This window comes from Choloepus didactylus, chromosome 8, assembly GCF_015220235.1.
Source record: "Choloepus didactylus isolate mChoDid1 chromosome 8, mChoDid1.pri, whole genome shotgun sequence".
Taxonomy (NCBI): domain Eukaryota; kingdom Metazoa; phylum Chordata; class Mammalia; order Pilosa; family Megalonychidae; genus Choloepus; species Choloepus didactylus.
The window spans coordinates 126,302,815-126,327,844 of NC_051314.1; the positions used below are offsets into that span (position 1 = coordinate 126,302,815).

Genomic DNA, 25,030 nt, shown 5'->3' on the forward strand with positions numbered 1-25,030 from the left:
TTGAGGGCCTGAGACTCTGCATTTCCAGGGATCAGTCCAACACCTAGCTTTAGTCTTGGCCCACTTCACATAGCCCGAATCCAATCTCTCCTTTGATGGATGGACTGAGTTAACAAAAGCTCCAGGTGCTCCCAGAGGAGTCCCGACCCGATGGGACTTCCCCAGTTTCCGCGGCAGGCCTAAGTCATCACAGCTGCACGCTCAGGCCACGCGGAACCCACCGGGGCCCCACAGTGCCCCCTCCCTGAGGACGCCCTCTCGTTCCGCAGGACCTCTGGGAGCAGTGCCAGCTTCTGAAGGGCGCCTCAGTGTTCGCCCGCTGCCACCCTTTGGTGGATCCCGAGCCTTTTGTGGCCCTGTGTGAGATGAGTCTGTGCCCGTGCACTCAGGGCCTGGAATGCCCGTGCGCTGCTTTCCTGGAGTACGCCCGGACCTGCGCGCAGCAGGGCATGGTGCTGCTCGGCTGGACAGACCACAGCAAGTGCCGTAAGTCAGAGGCTCCACCCCCCTCCATCTCCACCCTCCATCGCCCTCCTCCTCCAACCCCTCGACTCCACCCTCCTTCCCCCTCCCCCCTTCCCCTCCTGGTTTTCTCAGGAAGATGAAGGGCTCTGTCGTGGCTGTTCACCTGCCCACCCCGTCGGTCAGTGCCTACAAGGCTGTCATGTTCCGGAACCCATTTCCTGACAGCGCCTGCCCTCTCCATCTGGTCATACCAGTGCCGGCCTGCAGAGGGCGTCACTTCCCCGAAAGGCTGCGGTCAGCCTGGAAAGGCCTCAAGGTGGCCTGTCCGCTCTCCTGTTTCTCCTCTCACGCCTTGCCTCCCGCGGTTCCCCTTGACTCTCTTCAGGAAACCCATTCCTTGGATTCCCAAAATTTTCTCTCCTTCCCACCAAACTCGCAGCAGTTGCAGGTTCTGTGTTTGTCTTTGCCTCCAGCCTGTCTGAATTGACCAGGAGCAGGGAGCTGGCCAGGCTTGCCATGTGAGGACCTAGCAGAGACCAGAGGCTTTTATTTAGTTCTTCCTTTTTATTAAATCAGCCTTCCTTCCTCCAGGCGGAATGCTCACCATTCTGTCCACTTTCCCCCATGGCTCCCGTATTTTTGTTTGAAATCTTGCTGGGTTCCTAATCATTGTCATCCCCTCTTCCTAACTTATTATGATTAAATAGAGCCTCCTCTGGTCACTTTGCAAGAAGGCTTCTCTCTTCGGAGAACTTCCCCTGATCAAAAGCAGTGCATGTGGGCACCCCCTGTGGGATAATCACATGGCCCACGGAGGTGGATGGAGACAGACGAGCAGGCAAAATATTGACACTGCACACATGTTTTTCAGTTTGCAGAAAACAGCATATAAATGAATGCTTTTCATCTTTTCTGTGGGGGTGTGGGAAAGGTGCTATTAGCAGCTGGTTTCTCCTCTGTAGAGGAAAACCTGGTGGGGTGGCTGTTTTTTCAGTCTTCGAAGGTAAAGTAGGGGAGATCCTTGATGCATCTTGGAGGAGAAGGTGCTTGAGGCCATTGTTTGGTACCACGAGGCCCAGAAAAGAGCCTGGTGTCTCCTGGCTATTGGTCCCTCAGTCTGCTGGTGCGTGCATTCGCCACGAGGCAGAGGGAAAGGAGGAGAGCCAGGGCTTGCCTTGAGAAGTCTGGGCTAGTGGGGGAGAACAGGGAGATACTTAGGTGTTGGGGCTCCAAAGGCAGAGCTGCAGAAAAGTGGAAATAAGTACAGAATGAATGGCAGCTATGCAGGGAAACTGTGAGTGAATGGAGTGTGCTTGGTGCTAGTGGAGCATCTGATTAGGGCCGATTCCGTCCCTTGGAGCAGCAGTGCGATGGAGGACACCATTTGCTCCTGGCTTGGTCCCAGGAGACCTTTTTTTAAAATCCAGTCTAGAGGGGTTTGGTCTCAGCCAGTAAGGATTTTAGGTGACAGGACAGAACGTAGAATAGCAAAGCAATGTCAAATTGTTCGTGGGGAGCAGATGGCCAAGGGGAAGGGGTGGTGGTCCCAGGTGACCCTGGTTGGTCTTATGTAGGATCTCGTGAGAAGGAAGATGTTCCTTCAGGGGAGGGGTGGCTGGGCAGTGGGAGCCTTGGAGGGCCACATTGGCCCCTGGAGCCCCATAGACAGAGGAGCTCCACATATAGTGTGACTTGTAAGCTACTGCACTGGAGGGGACCCACTCCATGGGAGACCACTTTGCTTTTCTATTTCAGGTCCGGCGTGCCCTGCTGGCATGGAGTATAAGGAGTGTGTGTCCCCTTGCACCAGAAACTGCCAGAGCCTGCACATCAGTGAAGGGTGTCAGGAGCAATGCGTGGACGGCTGCAGCTGCCCTGGTAATAAACTTACTTTATTTACAAATCCGAGACCTTGGCAGTGCCCTTGGCTTTGGCGAGCGAGATGAAGGCCACTTGTGTTTGTTCCCTGTTGCCGAAATCAGAGGCCTTTTATTTATTTTTTAAAAGTCTTTGTGCAGAGTGATCAGGATTATTTTTAATTTATGTTTTCCTGTTGTATTGCATCCATGAAAGCACTTCTGTCTAAGGAAATAGAAGGATGGCCTCGGCTCCAACAGGGACTCTATTTGGGGAGCACGTGGCCCAATCTGAGCCGTGTTTTGTTTTCTCAGTTGGGTGGCAGGGAACCAATCTGGGAGAAACATATTTTAAAATGTGTCCTGGGTTTGCCATGTGAGCTTGGCTGAGAAAGAGCTTTGAACTGGAAAGTCTTTCTCAAGAGAGACTTTGTGGGCTTTGGTGAAAAAACACTACTTAATTCTCAAGAGTGAGTTTCTATGTGTTTTGACTCCTGGTTTCCCCACCGGAAGACCTTGAACCAGACTCTTCCCGGCATGTCTTCATCTATAGAATGGAGATGGGTAACCTTCCCCATCTCCCGCACATGGCATTCATGTCAGAGGTAGACATTCCAGAACAAGTTCTTAGAGTTTCCTGGAAGAAGCCCTAAGCCACCCACCCATGGGGACTTAGGATTGTGAGATGAACCATGCTGATAACCATGTTAAGACTTTACCTTGGTGCCCTTGAACCCAGAGGGGCAGCTCCTCGAGGAAGGCCGCTGCCTGGAGAGCGCCGAGTGCTCCTGTGTGCATTCTGGGAAGCGGTACCCTCCCGGCTCCTCCCTCCTGCGAGACTGCAACACCTGGTAATTGGGGCTGCTCAGTGCAGGCTGGGGGCTTTGGAGGGGAAGCTGGGGCAGTAGGGGCAGCAGCAGGCAGAACAGGGCCTGGCCTGGGCCAAGGGAGAAGAGACTGAGACGGGGGGCTTGTGGCAGGGCCTGGAAGTTAGTGTTGGGGAGCTGGAATATATTACAGATATGTCTGCAGAATGGGAGAGGTGGGATGGTTCCCAGGCAAGCAACATCTCCAGCTTTGCCCCCAACTTATGCTTTGAAAAATGACTTGCTGTCCCCGAAGTGGGACTTTACAGCAGCCGCCAGGCAGTGGGCAGTTCCTTCTCTCCTTGAGCTCTTTGATCTCATGGTGGGTAGGAAGCAGGAGTGCCCAGTGGAAAACCATGCAGCCTGCCCCCCGTGGCTCCCTGAGGCTGGCCAGGCCCAGCCTGGGCTCCTGCCCCTGCTTAACTCAAGTCAAGCCCTTCTGGATGGTTCCTCTGGCCAGCTTGCCCTTCCCTGCCCTCCAGGGAAAATAACTCATCGTTTCCTGTCTCCAGACCTCTTCCCTCTGCTGTCTCCCCCCACTTGGCACCTTTGGCCCTCACTGAGCCTTCAGGGAGCCTCAGCTGGCTGCCGGACATGGCTCTGGGCATTCCCCATTCAGCAGTTCTCCCTTGCTGTCTTCCGCTGGCTGTGTGTGGAGACAGGCCTTTGACTTCTTGGCGCCTTGGTAGAATTTCAGGGACATAATATCCTCTTGGGTTTTCTTTCTTCTTCTGCTTCTATGACAGGCTTTCTTCCCCTTGGGTATCTCCAAGATTCCTCTGTACCCAATGCCCTGCCCTTAAAGAATCCTCTAGCCTCAGCTCCTTCTTCTCCCTAGACCTTTTCCCTTGGGGGCTGGTATCTGCTGTGAGCTCGAAATCCATTCATGTACTGTAGGGTTTGCAGAACTACCAATGACGTGTGCTTCTGTCCCCAACAGCATTTGCCGAAATAGCCTGTGGATTTGCAGCAATGAAGAATGCCCAGGTAGGTGAACTTTCGCTCACCCCATCCCTTCTTTGAAGGGAGAGGCACACCCTCGGTAACCCAGGGAGGCCACACGTCTGGGCAGGAAGGAGGGGTGCCCTCCCCACAGCACTGGTTTCTGCCCCGCAGGAGCTGAAAGGAGAGAACGCACCTGGGCTAGGGTTTTATTGTTCTTTTCTTAGCATGTGTTTGCTCAAAGGTTTAAGGTTGAATGAGCTGCAAGATCTGTGAGGTAATGGTTGACTAAGCAGAGGGAATGCAAATCCTTTGGAAAGTTAAGAGGAAGAAGGACCTGGTAATTCTTTAGGCTTGAAGTGGGAGATTTAATGGAATTTTCTGGAATGTCTAACATGAACACCTTGGGATGGCCCAAGAGCTAGGAAAACTTGGCCACCAACTGATTCCCCCCCCTCCACCCCACCCTGAAAATCTCAGCCCTTCACTTTTCCCTCTGTTGGGCCCCGACTCTCTTCTATTTACTGCATACCTAAGTCTAAGCTCCCTTCTGCCTCATGTCCCCAGTGACCTTGGTTCTTCTGCTGATGGTTTTCTCCTTTGTGAAAACTCATAGGAAGCTTACAGTGTGCTGGGCACTATGCTAAGCACTGTATGTGCATTAGCACATCACAATCATTTACGAGGCAGGTGCTATTTATTCTCATTTTACGAAAGATGAAATAGACCCGGAGAGGTTAAACAACTGGCCCAAAGTCACACAGCTGCTAAGAGGCAGAGTTAGAACTCAAACTCACAACTGCCCTTCCTTTCCCCCTCCCTCCCAGTCCTCGATCCGCCCCTTTATTGGAGAGTCTGTGCCATCCCTTTATGAGCTCTGGAAAGGCACCCCACTTAATAATTAATGGCCAGTTTTGTCTCAGCTTGCATGCTGGGCACTACTTCATGGGCTTCCATGTTTGCAGGCTGCAAGCAGCTAGATGAAGAATTCCCTACCCCTTGGTCCCAAGGGGCGACCGTGGCTAAGGTGGTACGGAAGGGGGTGAGCTTGGACACCTGGGATTATATTTGGGGTCTGTGGGTCAAAGGCTTAAGGGTCACTCAGGATCTTCCCTGGGACTCCCTAGACTGAGAAAAATCTGGGTCTAGATGGGACGTGGGCACCAGGGATAGGTGGGTAAGTCTAGCCCAGGGATGGCCAGTCAGCCAGTTCATCTGTGCAGTCCTTGAAGGAAGCACGAAGGACAAAAGATCACCCTTGCAAGTGCTAGCAGTGCTCCCATTTAGTGTAACCACACCCCGTGGAAGGCCTAAGGAGCACTTGGAAAGACATATGAGGCTGCTGCAATCGACCTATGAAAAAATTTAATATCTAAATACACAGATGCTCACTGTGTAAGCTCTGTAGACCATAGCTGGTGGAATTAGGAATTCAGCTCACTGTGGTCTGTTAGACTGATTATCACATTATCACCCTTGACAAGCAGGGCCAGAGGGGGCCTGAGACACAGGTGCCTGTCCAGAGAAGCAGGGAATGGGGAGGGTGGGGTCAGGCGTGTGGGGGCTGGACCAGTGGTAAGACAGGGTGACACTGAGCCAGGGCCTCCCCTGGGTTTGGTGGTGCAGGAGGCCTGTGACCCACCCTGGCTGGTTGGAGGGGAGGCCTTTGCGTGGGGCTGCTGTGCACTTGGCTCAGGAACACTTCTGATGAATTCTAACACGGCCTTCTAATTCGGTCTTGGGATTGGAGCTCAGTGGTTTCTGAAGCCTCCAGTCCTCCCCGGTCAACAGAGGCAGTGAAGAGAAACACAGGGCAGGTGGCTCTCCCATGGGTATGTGCATCCCCAGGGGTCTGGGACTCATGGGGGCGGATTCTGACTCCCCAAGGTCATGGAAATTCTCCTGCAGCTTGTCCCAGCCTGTGTTGGGGTTTCTGTTGTCCTACCAGGCCTCCTTCTGGCCAGGGCAGTGCATCTTCTTTCATAGACCATCTGTGTATCCAGACCCAGGTATGCCCTCGTGTGCCCAGGATCAGGCTGACACAGGCCCATGGGAATGCAGGAGCCTCCCCACGAGGCAGGAGGGGAGGCCTCAAGTGCTCTGGGCTCTGGAGCCAGATGCCTGGGTTCTAATCCCTGCTTGACCACTTTGGGACCTGAGGCAGGTTCTGTACCTTCCCTGTGCTTTTGTTGCTTGCCAGTAAAATGGGAGATAATAATAACGACCACTTGCTGGGAGCAATGAATGAGATGGAACCCTCTCAGTCCTTAGAGGTGCAGCTTGCATGCTTGGTCCAGATTGCGTGATTGTGCTTTGATGGAAATTTACGTCGAGAGGAAGTCTGCCTCAGCTGCTTTACTCAAAGTCTGCAGGCTGGTCTTTCTGCAGGCTGGGCAGAAAAGAGTGGAAGCAAATGGTCTGAGCAGGACACTCTGGGTGAGGGCTCCCGGACTGCAAACAGAAGGGCTTGTTTAGCAGGAGTGATGTGCTTTCATGAGAAAAGGGGGTTATTTCTTTTCATGTAGGAGTGGACCTCCTCAAACTTCTGGATATTCTACTTTTTATGCTTTTTAAAGAGTCATCTGCTTTTCATTCATTCACCCAAATTTATTGCCCACCGCCTCTGCCCGGCAGTGGGCCAGCTGCTTAGGGGTTGGGGTGGGGGCTGCCCTGCTCACCATCTAACTGATGGGGATGCCAAAGGCCCCTGTCTTGCCAGAGGATGGTAAGCCTCACCATGTGGCCCGTTATTCTCATTCGTGTGTTAGTCTTGCATTCGTGTTCCTGTGTTTCCTGTGCTTGCAGCTTGTCCATCGACTGTACCAAGAAGATAAGCTAAATATAATATTTAGACTTCTGATTCCTGAGAAAGCTGGGAACACACATCAGTGGGAGTCAGAGCAGGAAATCAGATCAGAGAATTAGATTCGAGTCCCGACGGTTTGGCTTTCGGATACTTGCATATTTTCTCGTTGACCCCTCTTTTCCTGGACATTGTCAAAGATAATAGATGTCCAACTTCTTACTCAGATAAGAGTGTTCCTGAGAAAACAGAGAAAGGTTGGGGGGAAAGAATTCCTCCCATTTTACTGTCACAGGGTCAAGCCATTTGACACAATGTCCCTATCATGCTGTTTGTAGAATGATAGTGATTTCTGACAAATAGCCATTTAAAAAAGGCTTTCCTGTGGTTTCACTGGATGTGGAATTTCAGCACGTTTGCAATCAGCCTCTTTCTTGTTGCCTGTTCTGCTTGGACCTCCTGGCAGGGCCCCCCACCTCCCCCTCACCCTTCTTGAGGCGCGATGGGGTAGGATCGTGATGCTCATGAGAATGATCTGGGGCTCCCCTACTTTTTCTTGACTTCTGGGCTGGACATGTGCTCCTGGCCCACACTGTCCTTGAAGGGGTCAGCTGCCCTGGGGACCAGGCAGAGGGACACCTACAAGCAACCTGGGGTGACCACTCTCCCTACCCCCCAACTCTGCCTTCAAACACTTATACCAAGGGCAGGGCCAGGCCTGGGTCCAGAGCTGTGCAGTCTGGCCCTAACCCCTGACTGCACCTGTCAGGGTGAATGCAGGTGTGACACTGGCAGGCAGTGGGGGCCTGTGGAGCTGGACTCTCCCCTGTTGCCCGTGGGGCCCCCCGGTCATGTGACAGGGCCCAGCTCCTGGAGATGGGCCTGGAAGGGACTGGCTGAGTGACTCGTAGGGCGAACTTCAGTGCAGGCTGGGTCATTGCTATGGAGAACCAAGTCTCTGCTATGAGGGGGTCAGGGTGGGCGCGTGCAGAAGGAGGACCCCACCTTTATGGAACTGCTGGGGAATGCATATATGTTTCTTTTTCTCTAGAGTAAAAGGCAAAGATGAGAACGAGAGAGGAGATGCAGAGAGGGAGGCTGGGAAGGGATCCAGGTCCATTGTGGGCCCTGGAGAGGGTTGCCCCAAGCTGGGCTGGGCTGCGGGGGTATTGCTGGACATGTCGGCAGAGACCTCTTCCTGCAGGGACCCCTTTCAGGACGTGTGATCTCTAGGGTCTGAGGGGCATGGGGCCAGAGGTCTCAGGCCTGGGCTGAGGCATGGGGGAGGATGGGGTCATGGTTGGGTCAGGGCCAGATGTGGGCCCAGCTGTGAGTGGCAGGGTGATGCATGAGAATGCTAGACCTACCCCCAAGTGTGTCAGCCTGGGCTGGCAAGCTGCCAGCTGAGGGCAGCCGCATGGGGGCCTGGAGAGAACCCCGGCTTCAGCCCCACACCCCCCCCCCCCCCCGTCACCCCACACCTCTGGGCTGCCTTTTCTGCTGCTTGACTTCCCAGGGGGCTCTCCAGGGTGAGTGTGGCCTGGAATCCCCCTTCCCCAAGGCTGACCAGCCCCTCCCTGCGCTGGGCAGTCTGTGGGCCTGGGGCCAGTGGTGCCTGAGTCTGGTTTGACCCCTGACCCCTGTGGGAAGCACAGAACCCAGCTCGAGTGGGCTGTGGCAGGAGAAGGGTAAGTGGCAGTGGTGGGGGTCAGGAGGTGTCAGCTCTTGTCCAGGTTCTGCCACTGACCCCATGTAGCCCTGGGCGAGTCCCTTTCCCCTTTCCCTATCCATAGACTGAGGGGTGCAACGGAAGGACCTGACTCTGATGCTTTATGGTTTTAGGAGTGGGAACTGACTTAGAGGCCTCATGTAGAACTTGTTCTTAGACTGGTGGGAAAAAGAGCATCCGGGGAGTTTTGATGAGGGGCTCCCTGCCTGTCTGTGCATTCCACCTTCCCCACTACTGCGAGAGTTTCCCATCTCCTCCCAATCTTCCCCCTTTTCTCTGTGTCCCCCCAGGGGAGTGCCTGGTCACAGGACAGTCCCACTTCAAGAGCTTTGACAACAGGTACTTCACCTTCAGTGGGATCTGCCAGTACCTGCTGGCCCGAGACTGCCAGGACCACTCCTTCTCCATCGTTATAGACACCATGCAGGTGAGCTTCGCCAACCCAGCCCAGCAGGCTGCCCAAGGGGGCCAGAAGAGCTGCCCGGGCGAGAGGGCAGCTCCCCAGGAGGGCGTGGGGAATCGCTTGCTGGGCGGGAGGGAGGTCCCTTCTTCTGGGCTTTGGTTAGCCTCTCATTCTTCTGGAAATCCAGCCAGTCTGTCTCTCTTTAGATGTAGCAAGCCGTCATCCAGCCCTGCCAACCGTCCCTGGCTCAGGGCTGGCTCAGCTCTATAGCCAGGAGAAGCATCCTCTTTAGGTCTAGCCTGCTGCTCCCATGGCTAAACCTCTGCTGTATGGAGTTGGGGGCTGACAGGGAAGGGGCTTGGGCACGTGTGTGTACCTTTTTCTCTAGAGGAGACAATGGTGAGGACAGATAGAGAGTAGGCCTTCCTCTGAGAATCAAAGTCCCTGATTCGCTTTGGAATGCTAGGTTTGAGGAACAAGAAGGGCCAGTGGCCTAGAGTTCTTCATAAAAGACCAGGCCAGGAGGGGCAGTGGGTGGGGCTTGGGTTTAGGGCCTTCCTATTGCACAACTCTGGGGGGCCCCATTCACGTAGAATGTTCTGTGAGTCGAGTTGTATGGTATGTGAAGGCCAGAGGCTCTCTGGTGTTGGGGTCTTTCTCTGATTAGATGGGCCCTGGGCTGGGTGCTGGGCTAGTGGTGGTGGTGGGGAAGTGTGAGTGTGTGTGTGTGTGTGTGTGTGTGTGAGTGTGTGTGTGTGTGTGTGTGTGTGTGTGTGTGTGTGTGTGTGGTATCATCACTTCTCATGCCCTTTCTGGCAGTGTGCTGATGACCCTGACGCTGTCTGCACCCGCTCGGCCACTGTCCGGCTGCCCGGCCTGCACAACAGCCTTGTGAAGCTGAAGCACGGGGGAGGAGTCGCCATGGAAGGCCAAGACGTCCAGATCCCCCTCCTGCAAGGTGGGCTCCCTTCTCCCACAGCACCCCACCCCAGGGGACTGTGATGCAGAGTTATCTTTGGAGAGGAAGAGAGGTAGCCTCAGTACACATCACTGTACATCAGGAAGGCTTCTTGGAGGAGGAGGCTGAATGCTTAGAGAAGAGGAAGCTGCTCTGGGCCTGGGAGAGAGTGTGGAGGGGAAAGGGAATCCAAGATTTCCATTTGACTTGACGTCACTTGCCCCTTTGGGGCTGGCAGGGTGGCTCCATGTGGAGGTGGGAAAGGAGCAGCAACTGATGCAGAGAGGTAGGGGTGATGATGGGTCAGAGCAGAGACTGTCACTCAGGGCTGGGCCAGGTGACCCTGTGACCTGTGGAGGAACCTACTGTCCAGTGACTGTCCAGTTTGCACTATGCCTAGCCAAAGCAAAACTGCTTTTGCACAGTGCGGCTCCCACCCTCTGTCCTCCAAGCAACTCTCAGATCCCTCCTGCCTCCTGCATGACCATGAGGTCTCGTTTCCAGTGGGTCTGTCACTGTCGTGGCATTGCATGCAGCGGATGGACTTGGGTTGTCCATGCATGTTCAGTGCTCTGTGTGTGTGTCCCCATGAGATGATATGTTCCTTCAAGGCAAGGGGCATGCCTGGAGGTGCAGTGTGATGGCAGAGGGGCCGAGGCATTTGGGGCTTCAGGGTAGTCAGCCCCTGGCTGCTGGGCACCCGCCTAAAGCTAAGGATGCAGGAGTTTCTGCTGCCCTCTTGTGGCAGAAGGAGGAATGGCAAGCCACAGCAGGGATGCCGAGGCGCTCTCCTTGGGGAACCCTCTTGGCACTACATCCACCTGGTCACTTCCCTCCTGAGAGCCCCTCAAGACCCCTGGACACCCCCATCTGCACCCTAACTCATTGCTGTTCATGGACACGGTCCTTTGTGAGCCACTCCTGGGCCCCTGCCCACCTCAGCCTGAGTCCCCTCCCTGCTCTGCTTCAGGTGACCTCCGCATCCAGCACACCGTGATGGCCTCCGTGCGCCTCAGCTACAGGGAGGACCTGCAGATGGACTGGGATGGCCGTGGGAGGCTGCTGGTGAAGGTAGGGCCCTCCACGCTTCACGCCTCCCCACATCCCGACCCTTACAAAGATCCCCCGTCCTCTGGGCAGAAGGGCTTTGTGTGGTGGGAGAAGAATCCGTCTCTCCTCCGTCCCTACACCCCCAGAACAGGGAACAGGCCTCCCTTGTTTATGAGAAGCAGGCATTTGTTTTCTGGATGTCCCCTGTTCACCCTGGGGATTCTCATTTCTGGGGCTCAGGTCCCCCAAGGGCCTCCAGTCTGGGCCTGGCTGTCGTGGGGCTGGCTCCAACAAGGCCGGGGGGCAGGGGTGTCCCCTGGGGTGCCCACTGTCGGTGGCCAAGGAAGAGCCAGGTTGGAACTCGCAGCCAAGACCCTGTGTCCTGTGTCCCTGGGGGAGAAGCCTTCTTGCTGCCCGTGAAAGGGCTGCTCGGGGCTTGTTCCTGTGGTCCTTGCCCACTCACATTTGGAGTGCTGGCCTTATTTTTCACTGGACTTCTGTATATGATTTTTCACTTGAAATATCTCTGGAAGTGGACAGGCAGGCATCAGTACTGCCATTTCCTAGACAAGGCAGCCAAGTCCCAGGGAAGGAAGGAGATGATCGGTGGCAGAGTGGAGGTTGGCCTCTGGCCAGTGTCTTTCCCACAGGGCCAGGGTTTCTCCCTTTTGGGTCTCAGTATGCCTTTGCCTTCTGAAAAATGATCGAGGGCCCCAAGATATTTTGCTCCTGAGAGTTGTGTCTATTGAGATTTACTGTATTAGAAGTTAAAACAGAGACAAATTTAAGATATTTATTAATGTATTAAATGTAATAGTAAGCCCACTACATGTTAATATAAACAGCATTTTGGGGGGTGGTGGTGAGATTAACTATATTTTCAAAAACCAAAATATGAATTAGCGAGAAGAATGTAATACCATTACATTTCTAGCAAGTTCTTGAATGTCTTGCTGAATAGCTGGATTCTCCTGTCTGCTTCTGACATGGCATGTTGCCTCTGGAAAACGCCACCGTGCATTTGTAAAAGAATGAGAGTGAAAATAATGTATTTGTTATTTGAAAAGGTGTATGACAGTATTACATATAAAGTATTCTTTAAAAATGAAAATACTTTTGATTTCATGGATCCACTGAAAGGGGCTCAGGAACCTTCAGGGGTCCCACAACTGCACTCTGAGAACCGCCACCCTCCATCATGACTCAGAGTCTTGGCGAGTCCCCTCCTGCTTCCTGGGGTCCTGTGCTCCCTGGGGCTCTTGGCATAGCCTGTGCTGGGCTATTCCCTCCATTCTCATTCTTGTTGTGCTCCTTCCCTTGCCTTGGAGACCTAAGAGAGTTTCACACTATTACATAAACCTTCCAGCCACAGACTATGGAGCAGGCAGGTCTTGGAGGCCTGCTGGTCACCCTCCTGTGGCAAGTTGGAAAGCTCATCATTTCTGGAGCAAGAAAGCTGCTCACCCCAGGCCTCACGGTCATGTGGTGGCAGAGTGAGGACCAGAACTCAGGCTTATGATTTCTGCCTGGTCTTGTCCTCTGCACCCTTTTCTCCCAGGGAAGCCCTCCGCATTAGCCATCCCGCTTTCTCCACAACCTCCCCTGTCCCGGAAAGGACACTGATAGCGTTCGGGGTTCTCCCCTCAGTCGGCCTGTCTGCCACTCAGTCTTGGGCGGCCGCCCTCCTTCCCATCAGGCTGCCCTGTTCTGTGTCCAGCTGAGCTGCCTCTGAGGAGGAGAGAGTTAGAGCTTTTTTGTGGAAACGGGATATAGGGTTATCTTTGGGGTGGTTCAGTTCAGCTAACAAGAAGAGGAATTCATTGGTCAAGATTCAGGACCAGGTCACATGGCCCTGGGCACTGCAGGAGTGTCCTGTGTGTTTTGATGTGGAGGGGAAAGGGGACATTTGTGGGAGGGACAGGAGGTGGGGAGTCTCAGTGCTGACACCTGGGGGCTTATGGGATTTCATGCAGGGCACTAGCTGGGGGAGGAGGGGAGAGGAGGCCGGGATGAAGCGCTGCTGGGGCCCTGTGGGCTTCCCACCTGGGTAGAGTGCACATGCCCTGTCCCCGAGGGCTGGGCTGGTCCAGGCAGCAAAGCAGTGGACGAGAAAGCCATGCCTCCTGGGTGCTGCTTTCCTGCTTAGCCGGCTGTGATGTGGGGTCTAGCCCCACCTCAGGCAGAGATGGGTAGAAAAGATCCTGTGAGAGTCCTCACTTTGTCAGACCTGCCATTCACCAGAGGTGTACTGCAAACAGCAAGCATGTTCTTGGAAGTGCAATGATCTTGGGTCCATGTAGGGCTATCAGCCAGCCACAGCCTAGTACAAATCAGTATATACCCACTTTTCAAAGCCCTACCCCAGTTCACCACTAAGGCAAGCCAAGGGCATGGAAGAGGATATACTTTTAAACAGCAGAAGATGCTAGTGATGGCAGGCCTGGTGAGGGTGAAGAAGAGGGGATTTGGGGGAGCATGGGGACATTCTGTGCGGAGAGGAGAGAGAGAGAAGAGGCTGGGAAGTGGGGGAGGGGCAAGTAAAGAGTCACCACCATTTTGCCACTTTGCTCAGGGCTGACTTGGACTGCAGGCGTTGCATCTTAGCCTGTGCCCAGAGGAGAACCTTATTCACTTGCTAACTCATTCATTCATTCATTCATTCACAATTCATTCATTCATTCATTCACAATTCATTCATTCAGTCAATACATATTTATTGAACGTCCATAGACACTGACACTGTTGGAACTTCTACATGCTGAGGTTTCAACAGTGAAACAAAAACAAAACTCCTTGCCTTATTTAGTTAAAATTCTAAGGGGGATGGGCAGATAAGAAACAAAACAAAAAAGTTAAGTATATCATGCATTAGAGGGTGATATATCCAGGGAGATAAAAAATAGCAGGGACAGGGACAGGAAATGCTGGGGGTGGGGGAGGATTTAAATTGTTACCAGCGTGGTCAAGGAACGCCTCCATGCCTAAGGGGGCAACACCTGGTAATATAAAGTAACGAGGAAACATTACTCCGTCCCCTTTCTTGTTAATGATATTTACTTGGATACATTTTCTATGGGAAATACACTTACTGGATTCCCCATCCTGCACCTTAAGTCAGAGCTGGAAGCTGGAAGGCATTCCGAGAGAACATATCGGGCTTGATCACAAGGGTTTCAGATCACAGGGAGGTCACACGGCCTTGCTAATTACATGCCAGAGTGGGAGTTAGGACTCCTGGGTCCCAGCCCCTGCTCCATCTTTGCATCAGGGCCATCTCCATGGAAACCAGCTGATGCTCCCAGCTGTACTGCATGAAAGGCAGGTTCGGTTCTCCAAGTCATCCCCGATTGTGGTCTCCGGTATCAGTGCTCTGATCGGCTGTGGGAATGGAAAATGAGGCACCTGCCAATGGCCTGGACTTGGAACCCTGGACTCCTCCTGGCCATCCCCTGGCTGGTTGTCCCTGAGTCCTCACTGACCCCACCTCCTCTGACCAAGCCTCCACAGTCCTCATTGGCTTGGGGCCTTTTCTCTTCAATGATGTCCAGTGGCTGAGTTAAATATGGAAAGTCTGGAAGAGGTCACTAGAGTTTGGACCATAATCTGAGTTATGTGTGACCTACATGTGTCCAATCAAAAGATGCTGAGTTTGAACTTGATCCCCATGGGTGTCAGAACCCACTGGCTTAGGTCATGTCCCCTGACAAGTGTGGATGGCAGAGAGCTCAACCTGGTTACTTGTCCCAGCTCTGCCATGACCTCCGTGACCTTAGGCCTATACTTTCCCTCTCTGGACTTCAGTATGCCCATTTTTAAATGACTAGACAGTCTCTGACATCCTTTTGAGCATGACAGGTCTCTGTCTTGAATGATTTGGGAGCAAATTTATACTGCAGTTCAGTTATTTCCCCCTTCTGCAGCCTAGGACTTAGCTGCATTTTATTAAATTCATATTTATTTTTCGCCCGGCTAACTTTTTGATTAAAACCCTCTAATTAGCAAAATGAAACTGCTGCTGCCTTGTGGGCAGCTGCTGTAAACGGTCTGGGCCTCTCTCTGCAGCTGTCCCCAGTCTACACCGGGAAGACGTGCGGCCTGTGTGGGAATTTCAATGGCAACAAGGGGGATGACTTCCTCACCCCCGCCGGCCTGGTGGAGCCCCTGGTGGAAGACTTCGGGAACTCCTGGAAGCTGCACGGCGACTGCCAGGACCTGCCAAAGCAGCACGCGGATCCCTGTACCCTCAACCCGCGCCTGAGTACGTGAGCCTGTTGGGAAAAGCGTGCACTCCCCACGTTTCCAGTACATTCCACCGTCCCGGCGCGCACCAAGGGGGCGGCATGGAGCTAGGGACCGGAGACGGAAGTGGGCCTTTGTTCCAGCCGCATTTGGTTATCTGCCTCTGGATCCTTTATTCTCCAAAGTTTCTTTACTGAGCACCCTCCGTGGGCCAAACCCTGTGAAAGAAGAGTCAGCCGGTGGTTCCCGCCCCTACCTCTTCTCAGTCTTTGGAGCAGCTGAATGGGCTGAAGGGGCATTTGCTGATTGATCTGTGGCCACATTTCAGCTCTACGTTAACTTCCCTCTTTTATCCCATCCATGGCTGGATCATCTGCGCTCTCTGTCAGTGGACCCGTACAGCGGGGAGGCAATGTACTATTTACTTAAGTCCAGCATAATTAGGAAAGTGAATTAGCTGCAGGAGAAAGATAACTATGGTTCCCAGAGCCCCCAGAAGCTGACGAGGGAAGCCAGTGTGCGGGATTTCGGAGTCAGGGCGGCTGCGGCTCCCTGGGCGTGGCGGCGCCCGCGGGGCTCGGCCGGGGAGGGCGCGGCGGGGCCCGGGGCCTGGCGGGCTCGCTCACCGCTCCCGCCCCACAGCCAGGTTCGCCGAGGAGGCGTGCGCCGTCCTGTCGTCCTCCAAGTTCGAGGCCTGCCACCACGCCGTCAGCCCGCTGCCCTACCTGCGCAACTGCCGCTACGACCTCTGCTCCTGCGCCGACGGCAGGGACTGCCTCTGCGAGGCCGTGGCCAACTACGCCGCCGCCTGCGCGGGGAGAGGCGTGCGCGTCGCGTGGCGGGAGCCGGGCTTCTGCGGTGGGTGCCGCCCCCCTCCCCGCCCCGCCCCCGCCAGCTCCACGCCCCCGAGCCCCAGCAACGGCGCGGGCCTGCCTGTCTCCTCAAAGCTCTTGATCTGTAGCTCATTTGGAAGGGGGCCCAGGGGCCTTTTGACGGAGGGTGGGTTGTGGGAACAGTTCATTGACAGCCCGTTTTCTGTTTTATCTCCTAGCAGGACAGGGTGGTGGGGACTGGCTCTTCTAGAGGACAGTCTGGCTGCTCTCCGGAGGGCAAGAGCAAACCCCCAGAACCCAGAGTTCTCTGCCAAGCAGAGATTGCCTCTGGCTTCTGCCACCTACAGTACCCTATCAGCTTGTGGAGTGAGTGGGTCCCGGCCTACCCTGGGAGTCTGAGGAAGGCAGTGGGAGATGCACATACATATCCCTTGCATAGAACTTCAGGAAAACCATCAGTGGGTTCCTGGTCCAAACCTCTGGCATTATATAAAGTTGTGTAAAGTTGAATAACGTCATTGTTCCTAGCTGACTGTAGATTCCTACTCTGCACTGTTAGATTCCTCTTGCTAGAGTTGGTATCTGCCCCCATGCTGTGGTCCCTTGAGTGGCTAGATAGTGCTCACTTTATTGTTGTTGTTATTGTTGTTGTTGCTACTCTGGAAACACTTGCTGAGTGCCCCGTGTGGTCAGGCCTGGTGTGATGTTGAGTTTGAACTTTCTATTTTGAGGCACAGATGGAAACTGCCTTCCTACTAGATGTCTATCACACTGAGTCAAAGGATGATTAGACTAGGGCAAGGGCAAGCAAGGGAGACTTCCTGAAGGAGATGTCCTCAACCATAGTTTGAAAGAGATGCTCTCTTGCCGGAAAAGAGTTGTTTCCAATACTGGTAGTGAGGCATAGACATGAGGAAGAATAAGTTAGGTATAGAGGGCTGTGGATATTCTGATTTTTAGTGGGGGAAGTAGGTATGTTTGGGGACTAAATGTAGGTAGTCCTGATAGAAGCAAGGAAATAGAAGTTAGGAGAAAAGGTGATAGGAATTAATATATTTTTGAAGAGAAGTTTAGCTACTGATGTTCTAGAAATGACAGTATTCTAAGGAGCCTACTTAGGTTTTGAGTCTAAGCAATCTCATACCAAAAGAGGACCAGAGAAGAAAGTAAGGACAAAAAAAAAAAAAAAGGAGTGAATGTATATGTGCATGTGGGTGTGCCTTACCTGTCTCTCTAGCCCTGGGATGTCACAGAGCGTCATGGGCCAGAAGCTGGAAGAACCGAGACTGAGTCCTTACTGACAATTGCTTGTGACTTACCATCTCCATGACCTCGAACTTTGCACTTAACCCTACCGAACTTCAGTTTCCTTGTCATTATTTGCTGTTTGGGAAATTGGGGAAAGTAATGAAGAGTAAATGATGTGCTGTTAATGAATATGCTTTGGTTGTCTACCAACATTAGAAATTATGCATTATCAGTATGCTATGGCATCTGAAGGGTTTCCTGCTTTAGGATCTTCTCCTAGAATGCTAAGGATCTACTGGAATATTCTTTAACCTCTCATAAGCAGCTCTTCTCAACCTCCACTAAGAACAGGGCAAGGGGAAATGGGCTGATACTGCAGTAGCAAGGCTGAGATTCAGTTAAAGAATTTCCTACTCCTGAGACTTTATGATTGGGCAAAAAGTACTGGACGGTGGGAAGGAACTTTCTCTGGAGACTTTTTCTGCAGGTTTATGAGGAGGTGAACCGGAGAGAAGGCTGGCAGGTGGCCTTGGGTTGTTCTTCCAAGCCCAAGGAAGGTGGGCAGGACTCCTGGGTTCTTTTCCATCCTTTCTCACCTTAGAGAAGAGCTTGGGTCCAGCTGCCTCCTTATCTCTTTTTCCTTCTTGAGGTATGAACAGAACTCCCCAAGCCAGTGACTCCATCCAGGAGAAGGGGTCACACCATTTGGAGAACAAGGACTTCTCACATGGCTACTTGGAGGGATGCTGTGAGGAGATTCAGAAAAAGCACACACTTAAAAATTTTTTCTTGTAAACTGGTTATTTTTTCTTTGGGAAGAGAAGACTGTAGACTTCTTGAAGGCAGGGACCAAGTCTTACTGTTAAATCTCTGCATTCCTGAGCTTAGCACAACCCCTGGCATACACTTGGGCACACAAGTCCATGAAACTGAGATGTGCAAGATTCTCCTGGGGAAGGAGACTAAAGGAGAAATTTAATAAGGCTCCAAGATAGCTCTAGAGATTCTGTGTGAGAAAAAAGAGCTCTCAGCTCTAGCTTTTCTCTAATAAGTGAAATGTGCTCTTATCATTGTGGTTTCATCAGATTGAGAGGCATTTCCATCTTTATTGCCCAACGCTCCCCAACTCAACCTACCCACCCCCTAAATACTCATCCATTGACCCATCCTATCCACTGGCTCAGAGAAAATTGATGTCTACCGAGCTCCGAGAGCCCCTTCCTTCCCAAGGCCATGGTAGGAGGGAGAGGCTGTAGGCTCTTTCCAAAGGTCCCCCAACCCGCTCTGGCTTCCCCCTGTTTCTGAGGCCATGACCAGGGATTGCTTCCAAAGCTGCTGTGAAATGTTCTGCACGTGGGCGTCTCCTGTAGAAGTGGGCTCTCACCAAGAGGGGAAGGATTCTTGTGGGCCCAGGAGGGGGGTCCATAGAGTGATGGCCTTATTTCTCGGACATTAGCTGATCAGCATTGGGAAAATGTTTTGAAAGTCTAAAGTGCTCCCCTTCCTCTTCTAACTTTCCTGCCCTCTCAGTGAAGAATTTCATCAGGGAGGCTCATAAGACTATTGGTGGCACAGAAGGTTGGTTATATGTTGGCTGGAATCCAGGAATGCCAGGCCTTCTTAGGCCTAGACGTATCTCTGCAATACCCTTCCCATCTCAAGCCAGCTGAGCTGGGGCTGTGTTTCCACATTAGTAATAATAATAATAATAATAATAATAATGATAGTAATGCAAATACTAGCACACTAGCAGTGAACATTCACCATACTATACCAGCCATCACTGTAAGCCTGTTACCTCATTTAACCCTCACAAATCAGGAGATGACTCTATTATTATATTCCAGCGAGGGAAACAAACAACCTGCTTAAGGAGGCATGGCTAATGGTGGACCTGGGGCTTGAGTCCAGGTGTGCAGGACCCAGAGCTCATTCTCTTAGCTGCTCTGGCCCATTGCCACGTGTCCCCCCTGGCTTTTGTCTGCCATGGTGCTTCTCTGGAGGAGGCCAGGGAGAGGTGGTGGTTGGTGGGTGCAGCCCCCTTTGCTGGGGTAGGTTTAAGTGTCCCTGCACTTGGTGATTAGTGTGTCCTCCAAACACATGTTTCCTAAGGGATTGTTTCCTGGTTAGAGCATAATGGTTAAGAGCAAAAGTTTTAGGGTTACGGAGAGCTGGGTTCAAATCCTGCCTCTGCTGCTTCCTGGGAGGTATGATCTGGAGTAGTCCCTTAGTTTAAGTTTCAGTTTTCTTATCCATAGAAAAGAGTCTATAAGATATAACTCACCGAGAGAGGCGTAAAAGGCATAAACCCTGTGTGAAGAGTGGGGCCTTCAGGAGGTGGTCAACTGATGGTAGCTCATATTATTATCATCATCATGGGAGATGCTCCTTGCCCATCACAGCTTCAAAATCCACCAGGGTTTCTGCTACATCCCAGAGATGATGAAGACATGGTCCCTGGGGTTAAGAAGGGGAGGAAACGTGTGCATCATAATTATCCTGTGCATTTCTATGCATAAAGACACAATATTGTGTCCAGTGGGAAAGGAAGGCAGTGACCCTACAGACAGGGTTGGGGCTCACAGCTGCCAGGGGTGGCACCCCTTGTCCCAGGGCCCAAAGCCTTTGTCATCTAGATGCCTTCACTGAAGCCCCCTTCTCTCCTCTCCCCCCAGAGCTGAGCTGCCCACAGGGCCAGGTGTACCTGCAGTGTGGGGCCCCCTGCAACCTCACCTGCCGCTCCCTGTCTTACCCGGATGAGGAGTGCAATGAGGTCTGTCTGGAGGGCTGCTTCTGCCCACCAGGGCTCTACCAGGATGAGAGGGGCGACTGCGTGCCCAAGGCCCAGTGTCCTTGTTACTATGATGGTGAGATCTTCCAGCCAGAAGACGTCTTCTCAGACCATCACACCATGTGGTGAGTGCCAGCTGCAAGGCCAGGACTCCAGAATGGCAGGACCAGAAAGGAAAATGGTCCTCTAAATTCTTCATTGTATGGAGGGGTAAACTGAGGCTCTAAAAAGGAAGTGGCTTGTCTAGAGTTGCACAGGAGGTCAGAAGCGGAGCTGGGATTTCACCCGGGTCTTCTAACTTCCTTACTGTGTAGGAAACTAGAACTCCAGACTAGCAATAGGATTTCTTGAGCTTTATTGCCATCTGTATGTGTGGGGCCCTGTTTCCCTGCTCTGAGGCTCAGTTTCCCTTTTCGAGAATAGGAAATGGGATAACATGCCTGCATCCCTGCCCTTCGAGCGTTCTCAGACTGAAGCATTGGAGTCACAAGAGAACGTACCATTGTACATTCTCTCAGTGGTGCATTGCTATCTTGACTTGTTATGCACCTACCTGACTTGCTTTCTGCTTGCCTGTTGCAGCTGGCCCCAGGCCCTCTGTGATGGTTGGTTTCAGCAGGGCTGCCATAGTCACCCAAGTAATTTGCAACAGATCATTTGTTGGGTAAACAGTTAACTTGGCACCTGTTTTGTACCTCATTCTGGGCTAGGGATCGGTGATCCAAAAATGAGCCAGATACTTGGTCCCTCCTAGAAGCTGACAGGTTACTAGGGGAGACCAATTAAAATGTCCTGACTATGGAAAATTACAAATATACTTAAGAGTAGAGAGAAGAGTATAAGGACCCCTAATGTAGCCATCAGCGGCTTCAATGATTATCAGCACATTGTCATTCCTATTTTATCTATTCCCTCTTTCCCTCTTGGCTACAGCAATTCAAAGAAAACCCTTGATATTATATCATTCTACCTGTCATACTTCAGTATGTATTCCTAACAGATGAGCACTTTAAAAAAATAATTATAATATATATAATACATGCATATATAATACCATTATCACCCAAAAGCGATAATTCCTTAATAACATCTAATATTCAATCCATGCTCACTTTTTCCTGGTTGTCTCAAGATGTCATTTTTTAAAAATTAAATTCAGTTTTATTGAAATATATTCATATACCATGCAATTATCCATGGTGTACAATCAGCTGTTCACAGTACCATCATATAGTCATGCATTCGTCACCCCAATCTATTTTTGAACATTTTCCTTACATCAGAAAGAATGAGAATCAGAATAGAAAATAGAAGTAAAAAAGGACACCCAAATCATCCCCCCTCCCACCCTATTTTTCATTCAGTTTTTGTCCTCATCTTTTCTACTCATCCATCCATACACTAGATAAAGGGAGTGTGATCCACAAGTTTTCACAATCACAATGTCACCTCTTGTAATCTACATTGTTATACAATCATCTGCAGGAGTCCAGACTACTGGGTTAGGGTTTGATAGTTTCAGGTATTTACCTCTAGCTATTCCAATAAATTAAAACCTAAAAAGGGTTATCTATATAGTGTGTAAGAATGTCCACCAGAGTGACCTCTCGACTCCATTTGAAATCTCTCAGCCACTGAAACTATATCATCTCATTTTGCATTCCCCCTTTTGGTCAAAAAAACATTCTCAGTCTCACAATGCTGGGTCCAGATTCATCCCCAGGAGTCATATCCTGCGATGCCAGGGAGATTTACGCCCCTGGGAGTCATAGCCCATGTAGGGGGGAGGGCAGTGAGTTCACCTGCTGAGATGGCTCAGTTAGAGAGAGAGAGGGCCACATCTGAGCAACAAAGAGGTACTCAGGGGGAGACTCTCAGGCACAATTATGTGCAAGTTTAGCCTCTCCTTTGTGGTAACAAGCTTCATAGGGGCAATCCCCAAGACAGAAGGCTCAGCACATCAAACTACCAGTCCTCAATGTCTGTGACTCAAGATGTCATTTATAGTTGGTTTTTTCAAATCAAGATCCAAACACAGTCTGCACATTGTCCTTGGTATGAAGCTTTTTCTTACTTTTCCAGTGAGATTAATCCTTAATGCTCCCTCCCAACCTCATGTACCCCAAGCAGGTTGTTTACACTCCTATTAAAACAATGATCTCTGCTGGCCTTGGATTTCAGTAAACTGTGTGTACCTGCCCTCTAGTCTATGAGCTCCCCAGAAGTAGAGACCACAGCTCAGGCCCTGAACCACGGCATCTGACAGTTCTGACACAGTGTAGGGACTCAGTAAATGATTATTGAGGCAAAAAAACTGTTGCATCCAGGAGACTGTGATACTTGCCATATGAGAGCCATACACATCCCTATTTATTCAGATAAGGGGAAGCTTACTTGCATTTGGGAGGAATTAGGGAAGACCCCATGGAGGAGGTAGTAGATTTTGAGATCAAGGAGGATTCCCTCTGTGGAGGTGGGTGGAAGGGTGGGAGGAGGTTTTTGAGATGGAGAAAGGACCAGAGACTAAACTGCACAGGGAGTGCTCAGTTACCACCAAGGTAAGTCCTCTGGTGGGTGCATCTGTGTTCTGAAGGAACGATAAGCTGGGACCTGGTTCAGGGGTCTTTGAAAGGTAGGGGTTGGACTGATGCCTGAGCAGTGGGCAGGGGAGGCCCTGGGAAGGCGGCTGAGCAGGGAGCTGACAGGAGCTAAGGATAGCCTCAGGGTGTGGGCTCCGGAAGCTGCAGGAGATACAGAGGCAGGGAGACCTGTTAGGAAGATGCTGAAGCAGTCTTGTCAAAAGGTAGTAAGGCCCTGGACTAAGTGACAGCAATGGAAATGGAGAGCAGGGGACAGAAGCAAAAGGACTAGTGGAATGTTTGGGAGGAAAGAAAATGGCCCCAGGGTTTTGAACTGGAATGCCTGGGAGAACAGTAAGAGGCTTCTGGGGGTGAGGGGGAAACAGAAGAGGTTCTGGAAAGGGAAGATAAAAGAGTTCATTTTTTTGCTTTTAATGACCTTTAGTCACCAGGGGGATTAATGAAACCAATAGCTTAAATTAGGGGTTTGGCATTTGAGTGAGAGATTGGGGTTGGAGAAAAAGATTTGCGTGGCAATAACATTGTTAACCATGAGAGCAGCTTGGGCCTCAGGGGCAGTGGACTGAAGAAAAGAAAAGAGGACTGAGTCCAGAACTCTGTGGAATGTTCAGAGGGCCTGGGGAGGAGAAAGAGGATCCTGTGAGAGAGGTCAAAGAGAAAAGACCAGGGAAGATGGCAGAATAGCAGAGTGCCGTATCACAGAAGTTAAGGGAAGAGGGGAGTAATAATATCACTTGGATTAATTTTTTGACTTAGCCCAGTGGTTGTTTTACCATAATTGTCTGGCTACAGTTTTCAAGGTGTTTCTCTCTGGGACCTTAAAACAATGCTGTTAGGCAGGCAGTGCTTGCTTTTTTCATAAGGAATTTGAGGCCTAAGAGAGTATCAATTCTCTAAAGCCATCCAGCAAGTGACTACAACTCCAAGACTCTTGATTTGGTGTTCTCTTCATGTTACATTGAGTATAGACTGTTGAATTTGGCGATCAGAAGGTCATGGTGGCCCCCTTGTTTCGGTAATGTCATGAGGAAAGAAATCAGGTGGGAGATGCAGCAGCTCTTGGGTGAATGAGGCTGGAGGAATGGGCCTGGCCTTGGGCTCTTTTAATGGTTTGTGTGTGGTGACTTCCCATGATTGGGCCCTCTTCCGGTGTCTCCCCTTCAGGCCCAAGAGCTCAAAGCTATTGACCAACCCGTCTATCTCCTTCATTTGGAAGGTTAAATTTCATGGTGAATGTGTGCCAGAGGGAACTCAGGGCTTGTCTCTGGCTGTTTACTTTGATTCTTTAGACAACGCATGGATGAATGAGCACAGCTGGCAGTGCCTGTGAAGCCATGGTAGGAGGGTACAACCCCATGAGGCCTGGAGGCTCTTTGGACAATTCATTTAGTCATCCAAATGGCCAACACACACAGAGGGCTTACCTTACAAGGGCTGGGGTCTGGGCCAGGAGTTGATTTTTAACCTATCTGCAAATCTTTTTATAAAATTAAGCTCTTGGGTTGTGCCCAAGATACAGATAGAACAGGATGTGTGTGGGAGGTTTTGTTTTTCAGCAGGTGTTGGTAAAAAATCAGAATACAGTTTATGTATGTGCCTATAGAGGGAAGAGCTGATTCTTTTGTTTATTCACTGAATATTTATTGCACAGAAGCTGCATAAAAATGCTCAAATTCATTATAATGAGAGAAGTGCAAATTAAAACAATGAGAAACTGTTACTTTATGTCTATTAGACTGGAAAGCATAGAAATCTGGATAATACCAAGGGTTGGCAGGGCTGTGAGACAAGGGGCCTCTTCTCTGCAGCTTGTGGGCATGGGTGGGTTCAGCCACCAGGGAGAGCAATTGGCACTGCATATGCAAATTAGGTGTCCCCACATTTCTGCCCTGGGTATATATATACTGAAAAAATCTTCACTTAGGTCCGTAAGGGCACATACAAGGGGATGCTCATCACAGCCTTGTTTGTGGTTGTGAGGAGTACAGACCATCGTGTCCATCGCTGGGAGAGTGAACAAGTGAAATATGGTTGCACACTGTAGAGTATTATGCAACTGTTAGATGCAATGGACAAGTAGTACACATATTAGCATGAATGAATCTCAAAAATATAGTGCTGAATGGAGAGAGGAGAACATAGTGTGGTATATAAGAGAATGCCATTTATATAAATTAAACATGAATGTATATAAAGCAATCACACATTTTATAAGAATATATTCAAGCAAAAAGATGCACATTAAAT

The 25,030-nt window shown here is 51.1% G+C and overlaps 1 protein-coding gene across 2 annotated transcripts in view; it reads left to right on the forward strand.

Annotated features, from left to right (window-relative positions):
• The window catches only part of VWF (von Willebrand factor), a 160,911-nt gene that overhangs the window by 40,012 nt on the left and 95,869 nt on the right, over positions 1-25,030 (forward strand). For both annotated transcript variants that reach the window (XM_037844993.1, XM_037844994.1), the window contains 10 exons: positions 270-486; positions 2,221-2,343; positions 3,061-3,172; positions 4,128-4,174; positions 8,952-9,088; positions 9,884-10,022; positions 10,993-11,093; positions 15,135-15,330; positions 15,954-16,169; positions 20,068-20,308. In XM_037844993.1, the coding sequence (XP_037700921.1) occupies positions 270-486; positions 2,221-2,343; positions 3,061-3,172; positions 4,128-4,174; positions 8,952-9,088; positions 9,884-10,022; positions 10,993-11,093; positions 15,135-15,330; positions 15,954-16,169; positions 20,068-20,308 (1,529 nt within the window). The remainder of the gene's footprint in view (positions 1-269; positions 487-2,220; positions 2,344-3,060; positions 3,173-4,127; positions 4,175-8,951; positions 9,089-9,883; positions 10,023-10,992; positions 11,094-15,134; positions 15,331-15,953; positions 16,170-20,067; positions 20,309-25,030) is intronic.